Consider the following 22001-nt stretch of genomic DNA (forward strand, 5'->3'; position numbering starts at 1 on the left):
AAGCAGTCAGCTTATTTAAACAAGTGCTACATCAACAAAAGCCGACTCAGAGTTGTGAACAAAAGGAAGTTATTCTTTATTCCAGAAATAGACCTTAGCAAGCCACTGGCTTGGTGCTAATTAGAGAGAAGCAGGGCAGGGTGTGGTCATGCACTGCTTGTTAAAGCACCTACCCGAGCCGCCCCCCCCACCCCCACACACACACCATCCCCCCGCCTCCCCTGAACGGCTGTGGAAACTCCCCCCACCTCTAAATTGTATTCGGAGTGGAACTCTGTACATCTGTGTAACCGGAAGATGCTCCTCCACAGCACGCACCCCAGGCATCTTAATTCTGTAATTTTACCGGAGAAGCAATTACACGCTGAGCACAAAGCAGGAATCCTGTGTCAGTTGGCTTAGACCATCCCACAAAGAACACCTGGTGGGCCCGGCGGGCTGTCCACGGCACTCAGGCTGAGTGCACTGGGGTCCCACAGTGTTTGTGCCACAAGTCGATGGCCTTGCTCACAATTGCATCGGAGCTGTCCTGGGGAATCTGTGAATAAGCAAACCAGTTTCCGTGAGGTTTCGGTGCTTATAACTTCAGCATCTCCCTCTCTCATTGGGCATAAACCTTACTGCCACAGGAGTTCTCACCGGTTTCCAGAAAGTGATCGCATAAAAGGCTGCTGCCAGGGTCTCTGCTTCACAGGCCACCTGAGGACATGCTAAGGAACTCAGACAGCCTGGCTCAAATCCTGCACTGCCCACCGAGCCGTGTGCACCTGGGCAGGTTACCTAAGCTACGTGGGTTCAGATCCTATCTCTAAAATGGGGCAGATGGTAGGACCACTCCATAGGGCTGTTACAGGATTACATAAAATAATCCATAAAGAACACTTGCCACAGCCCTGGCACTATTAGCCATTAATTATTATAATGTGAGTAATTTATTCAACACAATGCATATGGTACTTATCAGTTATCGGACCAGTGTTCAAATGGTAATACTGACTGATAAAAATAAAAGAACAGATTTTGGATCCAGTGAAATTCCTCCAGGCATAAGCCTCCTCACTTCTGCCTCTTGCCTGGTTAAAGATATTCTGAGATACACAGAGGGAAAAGCTGACTCCTTTCCAGCGGTTCTCAACCTGTGGGTCCGACCCCTTTGGTGGTCGAACGATCCTTTCACAGGGGTCGCCTAAGACCATCCTGCATATCAGATATTTAGATTACGATTCATAACAGTAGCAACATTACAGTGATGAAGAAGCAATGAAAACAATTTTATGGTTGGGTCACAACATGAGGAACTGTATTTAAAGGGCCGAAAGGTTGAGAACCACTGCTTTAGACCTTTCTCAACATGCACTAAGTTTACACGTAAGCACATTAACAAACCCAACTGGGATTCCAACAGTGATGGTAACAGAAATGAAAGGGCTTACAAAATCCCCCAAACACCAGGACTCCTCTTCCATTAGCGAGGATGACTCATTCTAAAGCGACAGTCTCACCTCTCCCCCTTTCCTCGCAAGCCTCCCAGCAGCCCCACCAGGCAGAGTGTCACAGTGACAGTCTCGCTGCTCAGACCATTGTCCCCCAAACAGAGAATGCAAACTACAATCCACTGATCAAGTGTAAGCTACACGGTTTCAAGGGAAATCTGTTTCTTATAATGTAAAAATATACTGTGTTATATCCCTGAAATAATTTAATGAACAGGAAAATCCGGCTTGCTAAACGGACTTCCTTTCTGGATTCAAAATGAAATAAAATGAAGCATACTTACGTTTTCCAGAAACTTTGTTATCTTCTCTGAACTGTTCAGTGCCATTACTTTTAATTTAAAGGTTAATAAAATTTCCACTGCTACAAAAACTAGGATCTTACAGGATCCACTTACAACTTTATCCCAAACCCTACAAAAATGAAGAGATGTACAATCAAATTAGGTGAGGTTAAAATTGGTTTACCTAGACATCTCAAATTACAAAATTAAATCAAAACACTCTTTTTTAAGTATAAGCTTCACAGAAGAGCTATAAAATAATTACTCTGATAATTCCTACATCTCTTAAAGTTGGTACTGCACTCTATGCTTAGTTATGTATCGTCCTGTAACGCTCTCTGTATTGCCTCTTTGCAGCTACAGTATAACTAACACCTTGGAGAGGAAGGGCCAGGCCTCCAAAATAACCAGAACGACATGTCTGAAACTAGTGCTTTCATTAAACTAGGAACATTGTGTTTGAGTCTCTACTCTTGACTGCCTTCAGCCACTTTCACGATGTCATGATGAAACTAAAAAGTACCAATATTTTCTCTTGATTAGGACTCACCACACTCCTGGAAAAAAAGGCTGTGCCATGATAAACTCCTGGAGACGGTTTCAGATGTAAATATTATACGTCATCTGACATATTGAGGGCTCTCAATTTTTATAATTGTATATTCTAATATTTGTAATGTTTGTTACTATTAAATTAATATTAATATTATTGTATGTATAACAGAATAATGTGTTATGTTAGCTGCTAGAGAAGTTAGCTTTAAATTACTGTGTTGTTCTAGAGCTAATTTATATTGTGAGGGACGATCACATGAAAACCAGGATTCTTCTCCGACTCCAGCTTCAGTATGTTTGCAAGAAATACTTGCCTCTGTAAACTGGATTCGGGCAAGCACCCCGCGAAGCACCTCTTGAACCAGAGATCGTAAGGCAGTCTGGACACTGCAGAACACATCTTCAGGTGGCTCAGCAGCCTGCTATCCTCCAGATTCAAGTACTGTTCAAAAGCCTTTGGCTAGTGATGAAACAGGAAGAGATTACGCACTTCCCGTGACATAACATTACCCACTCTTACAGCCTATGAAGAAAAAATGTACATGATGAATGCAAGCAAGGACTAGGAACCAAAATTTCAGAATAATCCAAGTCACTGGTGATGCAGCGCTTCCCAAGTTAGCATATCCGGAGCCACTACCCATCGGACTGAGGGGTTTCCCAGGACTGTCCCAGGTGAAGTGAACAGCTGGTCACCCTAATGTTATTTGCCCTAACCAGATTCAACAGCCTAAGGCAAAAGTCCAAAGCAAATTTCAATTGTTCTGGGGAGCTTTGATAGGACCTTGATATTCCTGGCTGCTCTAGGAAAAGGGGGAGAAGGGGAGGGGAGGACCAGAGAAACAGAATGGGAATGAAGTGGGAGCGAGAACTAGGAAGAATCAGAAAGAGCTGGAGATGAAAAGGGCTCATGGGTCACTGACCACACACATGTGCTGAGTGCCACTGTGCACCATGCCAAGGAGGTCCACCCACCAGGAATGTCCAGAGGAGGAGCTCTGTACCCAACAAAATGTACGTTGAGAACTCTGTCATCAGAGGAATACCGCAGGGGGAACACAGTACCTGGATTGGTAGCCTCTCCTACATAAGGCTGAGCAGCAGCCAACTCTAGAAGATGGAGAGGCTAACACAGCCGCTCCCCAGGCCAGGCCCCATCCGCCTGGGGCACGCTGCTCTATTTAAGGTCCACTGGCTACGAATGGGCTGTAAGGGCTGAACCCTAAAGTCTATACTCCTTATCTGGAAAAGCACAACCTTTTCACCAAGTGCATGCAAATGTTTATTTTACTAAATACCTGCATCTCTATGCTTCTGCCAAAGAGGTGATTCAAAACCCCGCTGTGTCCATTATAACCAGACACTGCTACATACAGGGAATAAAAGAAAAGATAAGGTCATGTCCCTGCCTTCGAGGAGCTTACGGAGCCCAGGAAAGAGGTAACCAGAACACACTGTAATAAAGCTGTGATGGGGATCACCACAGGATGTGGGCACACCCAGCTGGGAATCCTGACCCAGGCTTTAGACGCCGAAAACAGTTTCCCTGGGAGCTGACATGTGAGCTGGCCCACAGAATGCACAGGAGTTCACCAAGCGGGCCCGCGTATTAATATCTGGTCCAGTTCTCCCCTTTCTCGTTCAGAGGATCTCTAACCTTTTCTGTTTATCCACCTTACCTCTCCTACTTAACATTTCCTAGACCTTCTCAAGAACACCCCACGCAGCTCCCCAAAACAGGAGCTTTTCTCTAAGTACAGATTGCCAGAGGGCTCCTGCTCTAGCCTTTCACCTCTGAAACTCTATTCTAGAATTTTGGTAGGTCCTGCCAATGGCGTGTAGGTGTGCTTTTCCCACAAAGTGACATGGGTGAAAATACACACAAACACATTTATAGATTATGTCTCACAGCAAAGAAAATTTCTTCCAAAAGGCAATACAAATAACAAAATATAGATGAGTGAAGATCTAAAACTATTTATTGTCTTTTTCCTTATCAGACTATAAGCTCAGTGAGGGTAGGGACTGTATCTGTTTTGCTCACTGCTAGTTCTCCAGTATCTAAAACATTACTTGGCATGGTAAGTACTCAATATATAACTATTCAATGAATAAATATTGGAATTAAATGAAATTTTGAAATGTATTAATCAACATCTTGATAATAACTCAATGTACATCTTTTAGCCAGTCTTAAATTCTTCTGAAGTATGTTTCCTGATTTATAATATGCTCATTACAAGAAATCTTGAACATATAGGAGAGAATAGCCCTAACCAGTTTGGCTCAGCAGTTAGAGCATCAGCCTGTGGACTGAAGGGTCCTGGGTTCAATTCCAGTCACGGGCAGGCTCAATCCAAGGCCCCAGTTGGGGCCTGTGTGGGAGGCAACCAATCGATGTGAGTCTCACATTGGTGTCTCTCTCTTTCTGTCTCTCCCCCTCCCTTCCACTCTCTCTAAAGATCAATGGAAAGAATATCCTTGGGTGGGGATTAATAAAACAAAACACAAAAAAAGGAAAATACAGGAAAGAATAAGGAAGGACATAAAGATCACCTATGGTCATGCTACCCAAAGATAACTAGTGATAATATTTAGGTTGTACAGCATTCATTTGTTTTCCTATATACATTACATACACACTTTTCTTTTATCAGTTGAGCTCACCCTGAATATATAACTCAGCATTTTGCTCTGTGTACTCAACATATTGTGGGCATTTTCCCAGATTAACAAACAACCTTAAAGGGTGAGTACCCTAAGTAAAGAGAACTTCTAAAAATAGAAAAGAAAAAAGCCACAAAATATATAGAAAAAAATGCAAATGGCTCTTACCCATATGAAAAGATGCTCCTGTTGTTAATAAAAGAAATGCAACCTAAAACTACACTGAGGTATTGTTTCTCACCTATCAGATTGGCAAAAATGGCATACAATGTTGGCAAGCTGTGGGAAACAGCCACGCTCATCCATTAGTCATGAGGATGCAAAAGAGTGTAAGCTTTATGAAGAGGAATATGAATATTTCTAGCGAAGTAACATATGATCAGTCAATCCATTTCTAGGGAATCTATCCCAAAAGTATACTGGCATATATATGAAAAGATGTACACATAAAACTATTATCTGTAACAGTGGTCGCCAACCTTCTGGACCTCACAGACCACCGGTTGCCAACCACTGATCTATAACATTGTATCATAGTAAAAGACAGGAAACACCCCAAATAGCCAGCAATAGAGGATGGGTTGAATAAACAAGCATATATACACACAATGGAGTAGTATGTAGCCATGAAAAGGAATAAGGAATGTCTCTCTATACTATTATGGCATGACTTCCAGTATATATCAAGTGAAAACAGCAGGATGAAGAAAAATGGGTAACATGTGCTACTGCTAATTCTAAGGAAGAGGGTGAACAGAAATTACATATATGCTTTTTTTTTTTTTTTTTTTAGTGGAAGGAGATAATGTTTATATTACCTGAAATTTTAGTACTTAGTAAATGGTAGATGTGATTATTATATTTTACATATAATAGGTTTAGGTTATTTACAATGTTTCTATGACCCTAAATTCTTACTTTATGGAGAAAATACAATATACCTCATCAATAGAAGGCAAAACCAAACCAAAAAGAAACTTAACTACCCTGAGAGGAATTTATATTAAACATAGATACCTACCCACCCATCTACCCAACCATGCATCCATCCACTCACCCCTTCATCTATTCATCTAGCAGCTACTCAGTGAGCCCCTACTGTATGCGTAGGGCCCATGTCAGGCACTTGGGTTGCAGTACAAGCAGGACAGTTTTCCCACTTTCGTTTGTGTGTGAATTTTGTAATATAATTGTGGAGACATAAAGCATTAAAGCAAGTCAAATGTTTCAGTGAACAAGTTTCAGCAGTTCAACTTTATAACAATATAAATAAACCTGTTAAATTTCTTTGTACAATGCTAGCATTTGGATTTGTTTTTTTTAAACAAGTAAATTTCTTACTGAGGTCAACTAAAATAACAAAACTGCTTTTTAATCTTCAGGTTAGAAAGAGCTTCCTAAATAAGATACAAAAAACAAGAGAGAGATATTGACAAATCCAATTGTATCAAAACTTAAAATCTTCGTACAACAGACAGTGAGAAAATATTTTCAACATGTATAACAGACAAAGGATAAACATCCAGAGTTATCGTTAACTCTTACAAATGAAAAAGGACTCAAACAATGTATTAAAAAGGTGGATAAGTAAAAATGACCAGTAGATATTTAAAGCTGCTCAACTTCACTAGAAAATGAGGATATGCAAATTAAAATGGGTACCATTTCACTATCAGATTAACAAAAATTTAGGAGATAGATACTATCAAGTACTGTCAATGGAGTGGAAAACAGGAAATCTCATAATCTCTTGGAGGAAGCAAAATTGGGTTGGTGAGCAACCTGGCAGTTAAAATTTTAAATGTGTCTCTCCTTCACGTGCACACTCCCCTTATAGGTGACCCATCCTAGAGAAACACGCACAGACATACACAAAGGAACATGGATAAGGGCATGTTGAAGGTCAGCATGGACCTACTATGTTAAATTATGGCAAATTCCTAACGAGAAATACTATGAGGAAATAAAAAAACGCTGGTTCTAAATGAGTAGCTCTCAACCTAAGCCAAGCTTCAGAATCACCTGGAGCTTTTGAAAAATTACAATTCTGGGGCCCCACCCCATTGAGTCTGGCTTAATTGGTCTGCATAGAGGAAATTTTTAAAAGCTCCCATATGGTACTAATAGGAATTCAGGGCTGAAAACTGCTGATCTATCTGTACTAACTTGAAAAGCCTCCAAGACATTAAATTAAAAATAAAGTGTAGGGCCTTGGCCCACATGTGGCTGAGTTGGCTGAGCGTCATCCCACACACCAAGAGATCGCAGGTTCAATTATCTGTCAGAGCACATGCCTGGGTTGAGGCCTCGATCCCCAGTAGGGGGCATGCAGGAGGCAGCTGACATGCTACCCCCTCACATCAATGTTTCTCTCTCTCTCTCTCTCTCTCTCTCTCTCTTCCATTCTCTATTGCCAAAAATCAGTAATAAAAACATATTTAAATAAATAAATAAATTGCAGGGTTATATGAGCAGTGTGGTAATACTTACATTTTTAAAAATATTTATACTAGTATATCTAAAAATATGTATCATTATATGTATGTATATGCACACATGCACACACACTCATCCATGCTAATGTACATAAAATAGTGTAGAAGAATACACATCAAACTGATAACAGGGTTTACTTCTTAGAAAATGGGGGATGAGGAGGTACTGTCACATATCTATGGGAACACAGGATTCATTTGGATTGTTTAATGCTTCAAGAATATATCTGTCTATTACCTGTTTTATCAAAAATAAAGGATGAATTTTTAAACAGAACCTTTCAAAATGTTACTGAATTTACTCCAATAATAAGAAAGAAGGCTAATTAAATCGTGGAATAATTTGGACATCTTGATTTAATGAGGCAACATTATATTTACAGATGCTCCAAAGCCATGCTTAAATTATTTTCATTGTAATAAACTAAATGAATTAAATTTTAAGATTCTAAAAATCATATTTTACTTAAATATTTAAAACCCTCTCTTGTACAGTACTCTCCAGAGCTGAAGGCTTGGCCAGCTGCCCTGCTGACTGACTCAGTTGGAGCAGTGAGCCACAGGGCTCATCCTTACTGCCCCTCCTCGGGCCCTGCAACCCAATGTCACAGTGGCTGCTTCAACAGAACTTTCAAATAAAACTCAATGATTTAAAAAAAAAAAAAAAGACGGATTCATTTTTATAATGAGAGAAATAAGGAAAGAAACGACAAAGAGAATGTCAAAGGCCCACTGGCTTATGCGGATGAAGTCAATGCCATCGGGTTCTCTGGATTCCCAAGTGAGAGTACAGCAGACAGAATCCTGTGTTAATGGGAGGTCCCAGTGGGTCCAGTTAAATGAAAGCACATTTCCCAGCCTCTGCTGCAGATGGGCGGCCAGGCAACACTGTCCTCCACTGACTGACATGCAGCAGGAAAGTCTGTTACAGAAGGACAGGCCTGACTACCTTGCACCTTGTGTTCCTGTGCTTTTTTCTTCAACTTGCCCTTGTTGCCTGCCTAGATGTCACCACTGTCTCTGCAGCATCCGCCTGGTGAGCCCAAGAAGGAGGATCACACCTGAGCACGCTGCCGCAGGCAGGAGCCTGGGTCCCTACGGAAACCGTGCTGCTGGGATGCAGCTCTGAAACGCCTTGCCTCTGCACTTCTCGTTTCAGGAAACACAACAATAAGGCTTCTGTTTTGCGGTCTTCCTATTATGTGCAGCCAAACTTAAACCTTACCTCATACACAGGGAAAATTCTAGATAAAGCCAGTGGATTCTAGACCAGCATTAAGTAATACTATAGGAGTGGACAAACTATGACCCGCAGCAGCCAACTCCAGCCATGGCCTTTCCTTTATGTGGTGCCCTCGGCTGCTTCTGTGTGACAACAGCAGAGCTGAATGACTGCAGTAGAGACACAGAGACCATCTGGCTCGCCAAGCTGGAAAGCATTACTACCTGGCCTTTTACAGAAAACACGTGCTGACTCCTACTCTAGGGGGTCTGCTCCTAATTGTAGCAGCACCAAGAGGTTAGAGCATTTCCCTAAGGTTCCCAGTACCACTGCTCACCCCCCTCTCCCTCCTCCCCACCAACAGCCAAAAAAAGTCCCTCACCAGCTGGGGTAAGGAGTCCCGGTACTTGTTGTTTAACTGGTTCACAAAGCATCGGGTGATCCAGTAACAGTCGACACTATCTTCCACCATCTCTTCCATGGCCTTAGCAATGGCAAGAAACACTTCATCTTCTGGCTTCTGAAAGATGAATAATAAATCTCAAGAGGGAGGTAGCAGAAGGGAGGAATAAATATTTCCTTGATAAAAATGAGAATTTACCCCCTAAACTTTGAAGAGGCGCATTAATAAGTCAAAGTGGAACCAAAAAGCACCCATCCTTCACTGAAGAGAGGAGCAAGGAGGAGGTGAGAATGAGCGACCACAGAAATAAGTCTATGGGAACGTGTGCTACTGATGAGCATCCAGGCTCGGGCTGCACTTGGAGGTTTTCCAGCTTCTACTGCAGTGATGGCGAACCTATGACACGCGTGTCAGAGGTGACACGCAAACTCATTTTTTTGGTTGATTTTTCTTTGTTAAATGGCATTTAAATATCCTATCTAATAAAAGAGAAACATGGTAATTAGCGTACGACCGTTACCCTTCCCATTGGCTAATCAGGGCAATATGCAAATTATCTGCCAGCCAAGATGGCGGCTGGCAGCCAGGCAGCTTGAAACTAACATGAGGCTTGCTTGTTTCAGTGACAGAGGAAACCAACGTTCCCCGCCTGCCTTGCCGGCCTCTGAGCTTGCAGTTTAAGAAACATTGTAACAAATATAGAAGCTAAACAAAACCCCAGAAACCTGCTTTCAGCGAGCCCAGGATCTCAGAGCTGGAGTTATATATTGTTTCGATTATAGAACCCAAACAAACCAGATACCTTCTTTCAGCAGCAGAGGCCTCAGAGCTGGAGCCAGAGCTAAAGCTGGCCCAGAATAACAAAAAAAAAAAAAAGAAAGAAAAGAAAAAAAGGAGCAGTTGGGAGCTTCAGTCGGCCTGAAAACAGCCCTCAGCCCCTCACCCAGACTGGCCAGGCACCCTAGTGGGGACCCCCACCCTGAAGGGTGTGTGACCAGCTGCAAATAGCCATCATCCCCTCACCCAGGCTGGCCAGGCACCCCAGTGGGGACCCCCACCCTGAAGGGTGTGTGACCAGCTGCAAACAGCCATCATCCCCTCACCCAGGCTGGCCAGGCATCCCAGTGGGGACCCCCACCCTGATCCAGGACACCCTTCAGGGCAAAGCAGCTAGCCCCACCCATGCACCAGGCCTCTATTCTATATAGTAAAAGGGTAATATGCCTCCCAGCACTGGGATCAGCGGAGCCGAGAGGCCTCCTGGCACCGGGATCAGCATGACAGGGGGCAGCGCTCAAACCCCCTGATCGCCTTGCGGCTCTGTGTGTGACAGGGGGGCGGGGCCATAACCTCCCTATCCGCCCTGCTCTGTTCGTGACAGGGGAAGGTGCCCCAACCCCCTGATCAGCCCTGCTCTGTGCCTGATAGGGGGGAGCTCCCCAACCCCCTGATCGCCCTGCGGCTCTGTGTGTGACAGGGTGCGGCGCCTCAACCCCCTGATCGGCCCTGCCTTGAGTGTGACAGGGGGCGGTGCCCCAACCCCCCAATCGGCCCTACCCTGAGCATGACTGAGGGTGGCATCGCAACCTCCCAATCTGCCCTGCTCTGTGCATGACAGGGGAAGGCACCCCAACTCCCTAATCGGCCCTGCTCTGAGCCCGACCAGGGGCTGCACCTAGGGATTGGGCCTGCCCTCTGCCACCTGGGAGCAGGCCTAAGCCAGCAGGTCCCAAGGGGTCCCAGACTGCGAGAGGGCACAGGCCGGGCCGGGCTGAGGGACCCCCCCTACCCCCCGAGTGCACAAATTTTTGTGCACCGGGCCTCTAGTATAAAATAAATATCAAAAATATAAGTCTTTGTTTTACTATGGTTGCAAATATCAAAAAATTTCTATATGTGACACGACACCAGAGTTAAGTTAGGGTTTTTCAAAATGCTCACACGCGGAGCTCAAAAGGTTCGTCATCACTGGTCTACCGCCAAGGCTGCCCATGAAAGCATCAGCGCACGCCAGCAGGCACTGCTTCTCTCCACCCAAAAACATTCTCAGTGCTGAGCAGCATTTCTTTCACAACAATGTGTTACACACACAGCACACATAATAACTGGAGACATTGTCAATAAGGTAATTTCCAAAAACTGACTGACTTGGAAAGGACTAAGAAAGCATTGTCTTTATTTCAAAGTGTTCACACAGACCTGCAGAATTTTGTTCTATCTTTAAGCACCTAAAACGTTAGAATGTCCCTCAAATCAGCATGTTAGGATTCAGAAGAATGGTACTTCTCAAACTTTCGTGTCAAGACTCAGAACATGAAAGTAAACCCTCAAGGAAACTTCAACAAAAAAAATCTTATAAAAAGTGAAATCTGTTGAAAATCTATTGTTTCCAAACACCGTATTTTACATGAAAATACATTTTCATCTAGGATTTAAGAGCTGAGTGATTTTAATGCTAAAAAAGAAACTAAAAGTATCTTTCTATTCTCCTAAGAAGTTCCAAGTTAAATCAAAATTCCTATTCTAATAAAACTTCATTTTAGGCCTTCTTTCAACCTATTAATATTCTACTAGTACACAGGTGTGTGTGAATATGTACGTGAATGTGTGTGTACACACATATTTCCTTGCACCTGCTGAGAGAGCCTAGAAGCAATGATACACTAGGAAGAATGACCGTATCTAGTGCCCTATTCTTGGTTTCTAAATACCACACTCCATGGGGGTGGGAGTGGCTGATTCCAGGTCCAACACAGGGAAAGCACAAGATGAACCTGGAATATCTCTTTGTATCAGAAAGTAAGAAAATGCTCAAAATGATGGGGATGCTCAAAAAGACATAAAAGTATACTGATATAAATAAATAAGCGAGGGAGAGGGGAAAACCTTCCTTATAAACGAATAAAGGAGTCAGAAAATCACTATTTGGCCATCAGCAAAATTGTTTCAAGCAAGAATCATAAGTGGTTGGATATTTACATAGTATGAAACTTTCTTCCCAGAAGTTACTTATTAATCATAATGGGAAAAATAGTAACTTTACATTGGAGAAAGCTGGCAGACACCACCTTAACCAAGTGAACAGAGTTAGCAGCAACAGTCCTAAGTATCATACTCCTGCCAAAAATGCAAAACCAGATTTTAATCATGAGGAAACATCAAACAAACCCAAACTGAGCAATGCTCTACTGCCCAGTCGTCTTAAAAAATGCCAGGGTTATGAAAGTTTGTACAAAGAAAGACAGAGGAACTGTCCCAGATTAAAGGGGACTAAGAAGACATGGAAATAAACATAAAGTGTGATCCCAGACTGGATCCAGGGTCAGAAGAAGGACATCAGTGGGACAACCAGCACAATGTCAGTAATGCCCACCAAGGAGTTGACAGTGTTGTGTCAATGCTGATTTTCTGGTTTTGATAATTATACTACAGTACGTGAGATGTAACATTTAAGGTGATAGACGAAGGTATATGGGAACACTAGACTATTTTTACAACTTTTTTCTATGTTTAAAATGATTTCCAAATGAATAGTTAAAACATTAAAAATTTTAAAATCAACAAATCATAAAATTAGTGGGTAAAAGTTTGATAGGAAAGTTTGAAAAGGTTCTGAATTAAAACTTTTACTGTTTGTTTTAATAAAGGGCATTATTGGAACACTGGGTCAAATGTGAATGAAGTGAGTAGATGTTTATATTGTATCAATGTCAACTTCTTGGTTAGCTAGGGGAGTGTTCTTATCTTTAGGAAGTATACACTGAAGAAATCTGAAGTAATGCAGTATCATGTTTGTATCTTATTCTCAAACTAGAAGCCCGGTGCACGAATTTGTGCATGGGTGGGGTCCAGCCTGCCCGCTCCGATCAGGGTTGGGGGAGGGGGGCTGATCAGGGGCAAGGCCAGCCAGGGGAGGGGCCGCAGGCAGTTGGCCAGCCAGCCCCGCCCCCTGGTTGAACTCCTGGTTAAACTCCCAGTCGAAGGAACAATTTGCATATTAGCCTTTTATTAGATAGGATGTTTTAGAAAAAATATCCTATCTAATAAAAGGCTAATATGCAAATCGACCAAATAGCAGAAAGACAGGTCACTATGACGCACAGTGACCACCAGGAAGCAGATGTTCAACTCAGGAGCTGTCCCCTGGTGGTCAGTGTGCTCCCACAAGGGGAATGCCACTCAGCCGGAAGCCCTGAGCCAGGCTCACAGCTGGTGAGCACAGTAGTGGTGGCGGGAGCCTCTCCCACCTCTGCTGCAGCGCTGAGTATGTCGGACTGCCCCCAAGGGCTCCTGGACTGCGAGAGGGCACAGGCTGGGCTGAGAGACCACCCCCTGCGAGTGCACAAATTTCGTGCACCGAGCCTCTAGTGTATACATATATGGGAAAAATGACAAAGCAAATGTTCAAAATTGTAGATGACTGGGGAACATGGGTAAAGAGTATATGGGAATTCTTGATAGTATTCTTGCAACTTCTCTATAAGTTTGAAATTACTTCAAAATAAAACATAGTATCTGAAATAATTAGGCAGATGGAGTCAGATGAATGTTGGGAAAAGATGTGTTGCTTTTAGTCTATAGACAAAGGGGACCCATTGAAAGTTTCTAAGGCAAAACATGATGCAATCAAAGGCTGGCAAGATGGGACAGTGTAGAGTCGAGCTAAGTGTCAAACAAAAGTATCACTAACCAGTGGGAAGGAGGGACTTCGAGGCAACTTTCCAGACTCCAGCTGATACATGCGGAGATAGACTTCAACCTGAGGTGTGGCATCACTGACAAAGCGAACGACTTTCAGGGCATGAAGAACATCCGAGTACTGCCCCTTACGATACATCATCACCTGGGTGTGTGACTCATGGTGTGGAGGCAGGATTCCTATACAGAGATCCAGGAAAAATAAAGGACAAAATATTGAGATACCAATCCAAATCCCTCCTCCATTAAAGAGAATCTTGGAAGAAGCCACCCATCACAATTAAACTAAAACTCACACAGGTATTTACCATATAGATTCGCTATTAGAAATTTTCACTATAAAAGAATTTTAAATACCCTCAATATTTGAATGGCAACTGTATAAAAGAGAAATGAAATGGCATCATAAAGCCCTTGAATAAGCGTGTCATCTAAATTCAAGATAATAACCATATCAATTACAAGATAATAACCGTCCTATATAATAAAAGCCTAGGTGGCATCGTGCGATGTTGTCACAAGATGGCCACCACAAGATGGCCAGCAGGAGAGGGCAGTTGGGGGCGAGATCAGGCCGGCACGGGAGGGCAGCTGGGGGCCATCAGGCCAGCAGGGGAGGGCAGTTGGGGGCAATCAGGCTGGCAGGGGAGCAGTTAGGGGGCGATCAAGGCTGGCAGGCAGGTGAGCAGTTAAGAGCCAGCAGTCCTGGATTGTGAGAAGGATGTTCGACTGCCAGTTTAGGACCGATCCCGCAGGGGGTCCCAGACTGGAGAGGGTACAGGCCGGACTGAGGGACACTGCCCCCCCCCACCCCACCATGCATGAATTTCATGCACCAGGCCTCTAGTATCAATTATAATAATGATTTAATTCAATTACAGCTGCCAGCCTAGGCAACTCTGAGCTCCTGGAGGCCCGTCCAGTTTTCCCACTTGGCCCATGCTATGGATTGGCTTGTGTCCCCTCAAATTCATATGTGAAAGCCCTAACCCCTAACGTGACTATATTTGGAAAGAGGGCCTATAAGAAGGTAAAGTTAAATGAGGTTACAAGGGTAGAGCCCTAATCCAATAGGGATAGCGCCTTCTAAGAAAAGGAAGAAGTACCAGAGCACTCTTATGCTCTGCCATGTGAAGACAGTGACATGGCATGAAACTTTCTCCCCGGTGTTCCATGTCACAGGTGGCCACTGGAAGCCAGGAAGTGAGCTTCACCAGGAATCAAACCAGTTAGCACCGTGGTCTTGGACTTCCAAGCCTCTAAAACCAGGAGAATATAAATTGTTTAAGCCACCCAGTCTGTAGCATTCTGTTATGGCAGCTCTAGCTGACCGTATAGCCCCCTTCATCTCAGAACCACCAATTACCCATCAAACACTTCTCTCCCCAACAACCAAAACTTGCTCACAATGTATCCTACCTTCAGGACCACAGAAATCTCTAATCTGCACTGACAATGCCACTATACATTATACATTCTGATGCCATTTTATACTTATTAACTCACTTAAAGATAGCTTTGGAGCAAGAACCATGTGTTTTTTTTAACAAACAAATGGCATGGAGAAAACAGAGTGGAAAGGACACAGAAGGTCTAGCCCCAGGTCTAACAGCAGGACTCTGAGGAACATCAGCCTGGGCCCTTGTTCCCTCACCTATCAGGGGTGGGCAATGGGAGGGGTAAGCATTTAACCAAACAAGCTTTGCAGGACACTAGCTCCTAGTCTTCATGAGAAAAGGGCGCCGTGATCAAATAGATTTGGAATGAATTTTCAAGGTTCTAAATTTTGCTCTAAAGAAAAACATGTTATTTTATTTATTCCAGCCCCATTAAACTTAACCAAATGGTCTAGCAGCACAGACTACAGAGTTAAAGTTTCTGGGTTTGAATTCTAGCTCTACAATTAACTGGTGGGTGACCATCAGCAACTCATTTGATCTCTTTTCGCTTTTTCAGCGGAAAAATGGGAATCATAATAGCTTTCTCAAACAGCTGTTGTGATGAATAAATGTATCTATATACATAAAGCACTTAGAAAGGTAGCAGAAGTGTTAGCTAGTACACCTAACTATGGATCACTCTTTGGTACAAAATGCCGCACATCCAGTATTCTAAAGAACATTCTGGGAAACAAAAGTTGGATGAGCTTTAAGGACTCTAGCTAGCATGATGCTATGTTAATTCTACTACCAAACTTGCTTAAATGTTCTTTTTCCTGACATAAACCTTTATTTACCTTAGCTATGGGCTCTGTGCCAGGCTTCCAGAAAAGCCAGAGAAATACACTAAAATGTCCTCCAAATCTGGACTAAAACAGTACAGATTAAATGGGTGTAATTAAATCCTTATCATACTAATAGAGGCAGCACAATGTTCTATGTCAAGCCTCACGTTTGTTTTCTAAGACCTAGTCCTAGAAAGTCTTTTTATGATATTTACCTAAAACAATATCATGTGTGGAGGGCTGCTGGCTAGCACACTCGGGCGTTTTTTAAATATCGTCGGCTGGACCCAGAGTACAGGCAGAGCCACGCCCTGGGGGCGGTCCTAGTCAAGAGGCTAGGTCGCCACTCAGTCTGACTTTCCCACCCAGGTGCTAAGGGGGATGGATCCTATTAACTCAAGGCCCACCCGGATGTGATGTAACTTCCTGTTACTTTGAATATATATATTAAATTTACTTCCGGTGCAGCACGTCTGTCTGTCTGTCCCTCCATCAGAGGGGAGACACCACACTCAGACCCAGCTTATTCTATTTTTGTATCCTGTCTCTTTCATTTCTAAATCCCCAGCGCCTCTACTTAAAAGAACCGGTTCATGTCTCTCTCTCTCCGTGCTGGACGTGGAGAAGGGAGCCCCCCGACAATCATGAAGTGGGCATGACAAGGTCCCTGAGTAATCCACAGCCTATGTAGGAGGAGTCAGCCTGTCTCTTACACAGCATGGCAGCCCTAAATCCCCAGGGCCTCTACCACAAAAATAACAACAAAGACTTGCCTGAGAAAGACAGGTGGGGAAACACAGGTGAGGAATAAGCCAGATAGCCTGGCACTTGGGAAGTGTCACAAAGTACAACTGTGCCTCTCCCATTAATCCACTGTCATTGTTCTATATAATAAAAGGCTAATATGCAAATAGACTGAATGGCAGAAGGACCAGTCGCTATGACATGCACTGACCACAGGGGGAGTGCCACTCAGCCAGAAGCCCAGCGGGCCTAAGCTGTCAGTCGGACATCCTCCGAGGGCTCCTGGAATGCGAGAGGGCACAGGCCGGGCTGAGGGACTCCCCCCACCGCCAACCTCAAGTGCACGAATTTCGTGCACCAGGCCTCTAGTTAGACACATAATATTTCCCAACAGAAATAGATAATATCTACACTGCCACCTAAAAAGCATCCTTATTTGGACTGGAAACACTAAGATTTAAGAAAAATAGCTGTCAACCATTTTCTAGATTTCAACTACACAGTGACCTACTAGAAATATAAGTACAAAGATGCACAACAAAAGTCATTATACAGTACTTTCTGAAGTGGTTTGTAGTCAGACTTGGGACTAAGAATTGCCAAGGCCTGAAAATACAGTACATTTTGTAAAGACAAGGTCTGAATCTATCCTACCTTCAAATGGGCTCTACACACCTGAGCTCAAAACCTAGCTTTGCCACTGAGAGGCTATAAGGCCTTAGACTAGTTATTTAGCCTCACAATCCTTTTCCCCAAGTGAAAAATGGGGATACTGATATTTAACTCACAGGGAAATTCTAGGATTACTCTAATTTTTTTTTTAAAGACTAGCCCGCCGATTTCCAGAGAGAGAGAGGAACATTGATGTGAGGGTGTGACACTGATCACTTGCCTCCCGCACACCCTGAACTGAGGATCCAGCCAGCAACCCATACATGTGCCCTGGCTAGGAATCAAACTTGCAACCTCCTGGTGCACAGGACAACACCTAACCAACTGAGCCACACAGGCCAGTCAATTTTTTTTTTTTAAGAAAGAAAAGGAGGGTGGTATATATTTCAGCAGGCTCAGCAATTAAAGAAAAAAAGACCTTGGCTAAAAGGGATAATGTCAGTCACTTGTGGAACCTGATATACTTTTCCTTCCACAGAAACTGAGCAAGGTTCCTTTTCCTTCTTTAGCCACTCATCACTGGAATTGAATTCCTTTGGGCTTCTAACAAGTATACATCTATGACTAGGAATCACAGAAATGACAAACTGAGTGCTAACACCTAAAAGTCAATTTAGCAAAAAATGAGGCCTAGCTAAGTCTTTCTCAAGGTTACCCAGTTGACAGCAAAGCCTAGGCCAGTTAGTTCTACCAGTACAGTGCTCTTCCCCCACCTTGTCTCAGGAACATACTTTACTTTCCCTTCTATCATTAATAAACTGACACTCAGGAGTAATATTTAATGTTTTCCCATTGAAGCCACCTCCTTACAGGCAATCATAGTGAGCAGGAACTCAGTCTCCTAAGATTAGGCCCAATATTCAGTAACTTTTCCTTTTTCTGACTGATTCAATGACAAATGAACATTTTTGAAGATAAATTTCTAATTCTTGGTCTCATACCTAGAAGCACCTTCCATACCAATGCACGGTACATAGACGGGAGAGGAAACCTTTGACTAAAAGTACAAAGTTTCTCAATATCTAAAGGAAGAAAAAACACAATAGTTAGAAGCTTTCTGTGCATTTCATTGTTTACACATTAAAGTATTGTAAGAAAGGGGTTCCACCAACTGTCTTACTATACTTTGTTTTTAATTACTTAAAACAATTAGTGTTTCACAGCATAGGAAATACATTTTGTATATATTACTACATTTACAATAACATTAGCAGTAGTTACTATTTATAGAATTTATTTCATTTAATTCACTTTGCAAGCTTGTTAGCTAGTTCTTGTTTTAAAGATGCAAAAAACTGAAGCTCAAAGCAGTTAAGCCACTTGACTGAGTTAACAGCAAGTGAGTGGCATAGTTAGCCCTCAGATCCCACATTTTCCCATAAAGCACACTCAACTGGTCCTGGATCTAAATTCCCCTGTTTGTCAAATGAGAATGACAATACCAGACATGCTTAAGGCACAGACTGTCTAGCCAGGATCAAAGATCAGGTGGGAAATGTTTTTGAAACTTTAAAAGCATGTAAAGTACTATTTTTAACTATGGTTCAGTTTATTTTACTTTAGTCAACCACAGAACAGACCTTATTATTACTGGCCTGGAAGAAATGAAAATGTTAATACATAATACAGTCTCAGTATTTCCATAAAGGAAAATCACGGCAAGAGTTGTTGTAAATTTACCCAGAAGCTATGATGACACCTCTGAAAATTGAGAAAAGAAAATATATGGGTCTAATGTGAGAAAAAAAAATATTGATTTCTTAGGAGGCCTTTCAAAACCATTTAACTCTGTCTCAGTAGAAATATAAACTTGAAAAATCCATAACTTCTTCATATATATATATACATATATATATTTATACACACACACACACACATAAAATTCTGCAGTCATCTTATCACTAAAAAATACATAAAGTAACAAATACCTCTGGATGCCCTTTGGGTAACATTTATTTCAGAACATTTGGGATGACTGAGAAGCAGTAGGCTTAATTTTACTTATAAAACTCACCCAAACGGTCATCTTTTAGGAGAATTTCTAATGATTTCTTTTCTTCAACTCCACGAAAACCCACTTTCTCATAATATACTGAACGAAAGTTTCTCTGAGAATCCTCAGTCATGTTTCATTCTTGGAGAAGGGGGGAGGGAGTGAGTTTAGAAACAAAGAAGGAAGAATTAAAAATTTTTCAACGATTTTCTCCAACTTTTCAGTGAATCTGATATAATAAACGGTCTGCCCTTGCACGGGACTTAATATTAAATCTTTCTTTTCACACAACTCTAACACCACCTCACCTATGCACCTTGGCCAAAAACCAAGACATAAAACCAGCATCCTCTGAGTTGCTAAAATAGATGGCACAAGGTTCAAGCCCTAGGAATCCTATTTTACTTATGAGAGCACCTAGCCATACCACATGTTCAAAGAAAAAAATGAAATAGGAAGACAAGATGTCATACAAAAGGTGTTACCAAACAGTATACACTATGATTCTGTTCTTGTTTTATAAAACTATGCATTTAAAAATTAGACTGTATTCTGAAATGTTAGCAATGGTTATCTTTAAGTAGTGGAATTCCAGATGATGTTAAATTTTCTTTTGCTTAGCTGTATTTTCTAAAATGGGCATTTTGTAAAATGGAAAAACTAAGTTATACAAAGTAAAAAGCTACAAGTCCCTCACTTAGTTTTCCTTTAAACACAATTCTACCAAAGGTAATTATCAAAATTCAAAACCCATAAAGCTTAACAGCATTAAATCATAAACCTGAAGAGGGGCAGGAATGTACCTGGGTGATAAATTATGGCATAAAGTTGGAGACGGAATAACAATTTATAATCTGTTTTCAGAACTCAAAAAGTTTAATAGCCTTAGGTTCTTTCACAATAACCTTCATAGGTTGATGACAAGTCATCAGGAAAAGGTCAAATTAGGTTGCTGTTTTAAGAATATAGTGGATGTAATGCATTTTCCAGAAAAGTATTGTACTGCCCAACCCAAATGCTTTAAGTGTGAGTGCAAAAAAGAATATAATCCTCAGGTTTCAGAAATTCTGGCACAGGAGGGTTGAGTTCCACACAGCCAAGGTCTTCCTTATAAACAAAATATGCTGAGTCGATGCAATCACAGGAAAGATTAGGATTCGCTTAAAATGAGAAAGAGGGTTCCGAGCTTTGGGGACCACATGTTCTTTTAAGGACAAAATTCCAAAGCATTAAAACCCTCATTGAACTGGGGGGTGTATTTAAAAGAAGCATCCAAACAGCTACACGGCGATACGTGTCTGCTGTCCACAGAAACCAGCCTCAGACTGCACCACGGCAAAGGCGTCCTCTTGGAGGAAATACTGCAAATCGCAAGCCTGCCCTCGGCCGTGCAGCCGACGGCCCGGGAGGCACCTGCCTAAGACCCCGCCCCATCTCCAAGGCGCTTCACCTCCGGTGGTGGAAACCCGGGTGCAGACCAGGCGGTCCGGGGCGGCCGCGGAAGCCAGGCCAGGGGCGCTGACCGGCGGGCGGGCAGGCAGGCGACGTGGGGGCCGGCCTGGGGACCCGGGCGGCGCTTGCGGGCCCGCGGGGCGGAGGGAAACCGCGGGGCATCAGCGCCCGGCGCGGCCCAACCAGAAAACAGCCCCCAGCCGCCGCCTTCGCCGCCGCCGCCGCCGCCGCCACCACCGCCCTCGGCGGACGTGACGTCACTCAGCCGACGGTCCGTGCGGAGAGTGCGCGTGCGCGGAGAGCGTGCGCAGAAGCTGCCCCCTGGCTGTGCGGGGGCTCAGAGACGCCCCGCGCCGGACACGTGGGAGAGCGAAGGTAGCCAGTGTTCCCCGCCCCGAACACCCGTCCTCCCGCTCCCCGGGGCCACTCGTAACCGGGGAATCTCGCGACCACCTGTCCTGGCCGTCCCAGCGGTGCGTGCCCGGGGTGCTCTCCCCGCCCTGGCCCCCCAGGTGCCTGCCTGGAGGGGACCGCCGCACCGCAGGACGGTACGCATCGAGCTAAGCTGTCTGGTGGAGGACCCGTTTTGTTTTGTTTTTGGTTTTTCTTTCCTTTTCTGTCTTTTCTTGTGGTGTGTGGAAATAAATGAAGACCAACCCCAAACGCAAAGGCACTTTATTCAGAGCTTGCCATCCCCTCGCCTGCATTTTGGCAGAGACTCAGAGGCTGGCAGAGGAGTGGGAGGGGCTGATAGTGGAAAGAAGGGAAGGCGCCCAGCCAGCCTGGCCCAGCGGTTGAGCTTGGACCTGTGAACCAGGAGGTCCCGGTTGCGAACCCCATCCCCAGTGTGGGGCGTGCAGGAGGCAGCTGATCGATGATTCTGTACCATCATTGATGTTTCTATCTCTCCCTCTCCCTTCCTTTCTGAAATCAATAGAAATATATTTTTTAAAAGAAAGAAAGGAGGAAGGGAAGGCTTCAGGCGTGCCTTCAGTGGAGGCTGTTGGCACAGGGAAGCTGTAGGCATAGAAGCAGGGCATCCTCTGTCATTGGCTAGCCATGTCTGGCTTTCTCTGGTTGGTTCTAAGCTGGAATCAGG

The 22001-nt window shown here is 43.5% G+C and overlaps 1 protein-coding gene across 2 annotated transcripts; it reads right to left on the reverse strand.

The window, feature by feature from the left end:
- Positions 1–204: 204 nt before the first annotated feature.
- On the reverse strand, positions 205–21147 carry TBC1D7 (TBC1 domain family member 7). 2 transcript variants are annotated; one of them, XM_059688651.1, is made up of 8 exons: positions 20901–21146; positions 19472–19591; positions 18399–18479; positions 13810–13997; positions 9099–9236; positions 2647–2792; positions 1778–1907; positions 205–538 (listed from the first exon to the last, which is right to left on the reverse strand). In XM_059688651.1, the coding sequence occupies exons 2-8, from the start codon at positions 19581–19583 to the stop codon at positions 452–454; spliced, it is 882 nt and encodes a 293-aa protein (XP_059544634.1). In that variant the 5' UTR covers positions 19584–19591; positions 20901–21146; the 3' UTR covers positions 205–451. The 2 variants fall into 2 exon arrangements, with proteins under 2 accessions (XP_059544634.1, XP_059544635.1); XM_059688652.1 differs by lacking the exon at positions 18399–18479 and having other exon boundaries at positions 20901–21147.
- Between the last annotated feature and the right edge of the window lie 854 nt (positions 21148–22001).

Source organism: Myotis daubentonii, chromosome 3 (assembly GCF_963259705.1).
Source record: "Myotis daubentonii chromosome 3, mMyoDau2.1, whole genome shotgun sequence".
Classification (NCBI taxonomy): domain Eukaryota; kingdom Metazoa; phylum Chordata; class Mammalia; order Chiroptera; family Vespertilionidae; genus Myotis; species Myotis daubentonii.

What these genes read in the sequence shown, in the direction of transcription:
- TBC1D7 (XM_059688651.1), bottom strand. Translation starts at nt 19,583, where the DNA reads ATGACTGAGGATTCTCAGAGAAACTTTCGTTCAGTATATTATGAGAAA. An exon ending in CCTAAAAGATGACCGTTTGG is followed by an intron (nt 18,480 to 19,471) that starts GTGAGTTTTATA and finishes TTCTTCCTTTAG; the next exon opens with ATATTGAGAAACTTTGTACT. An exon ending in TAACAAAGTTTCTGGAAAAC is followed by an intron (nt 539 to 1,777) that starts GTAAGTATGCTT and finishes GCTTATTCACAG; the next exon opens with ATTCCCCAGGACAGCTCCGA.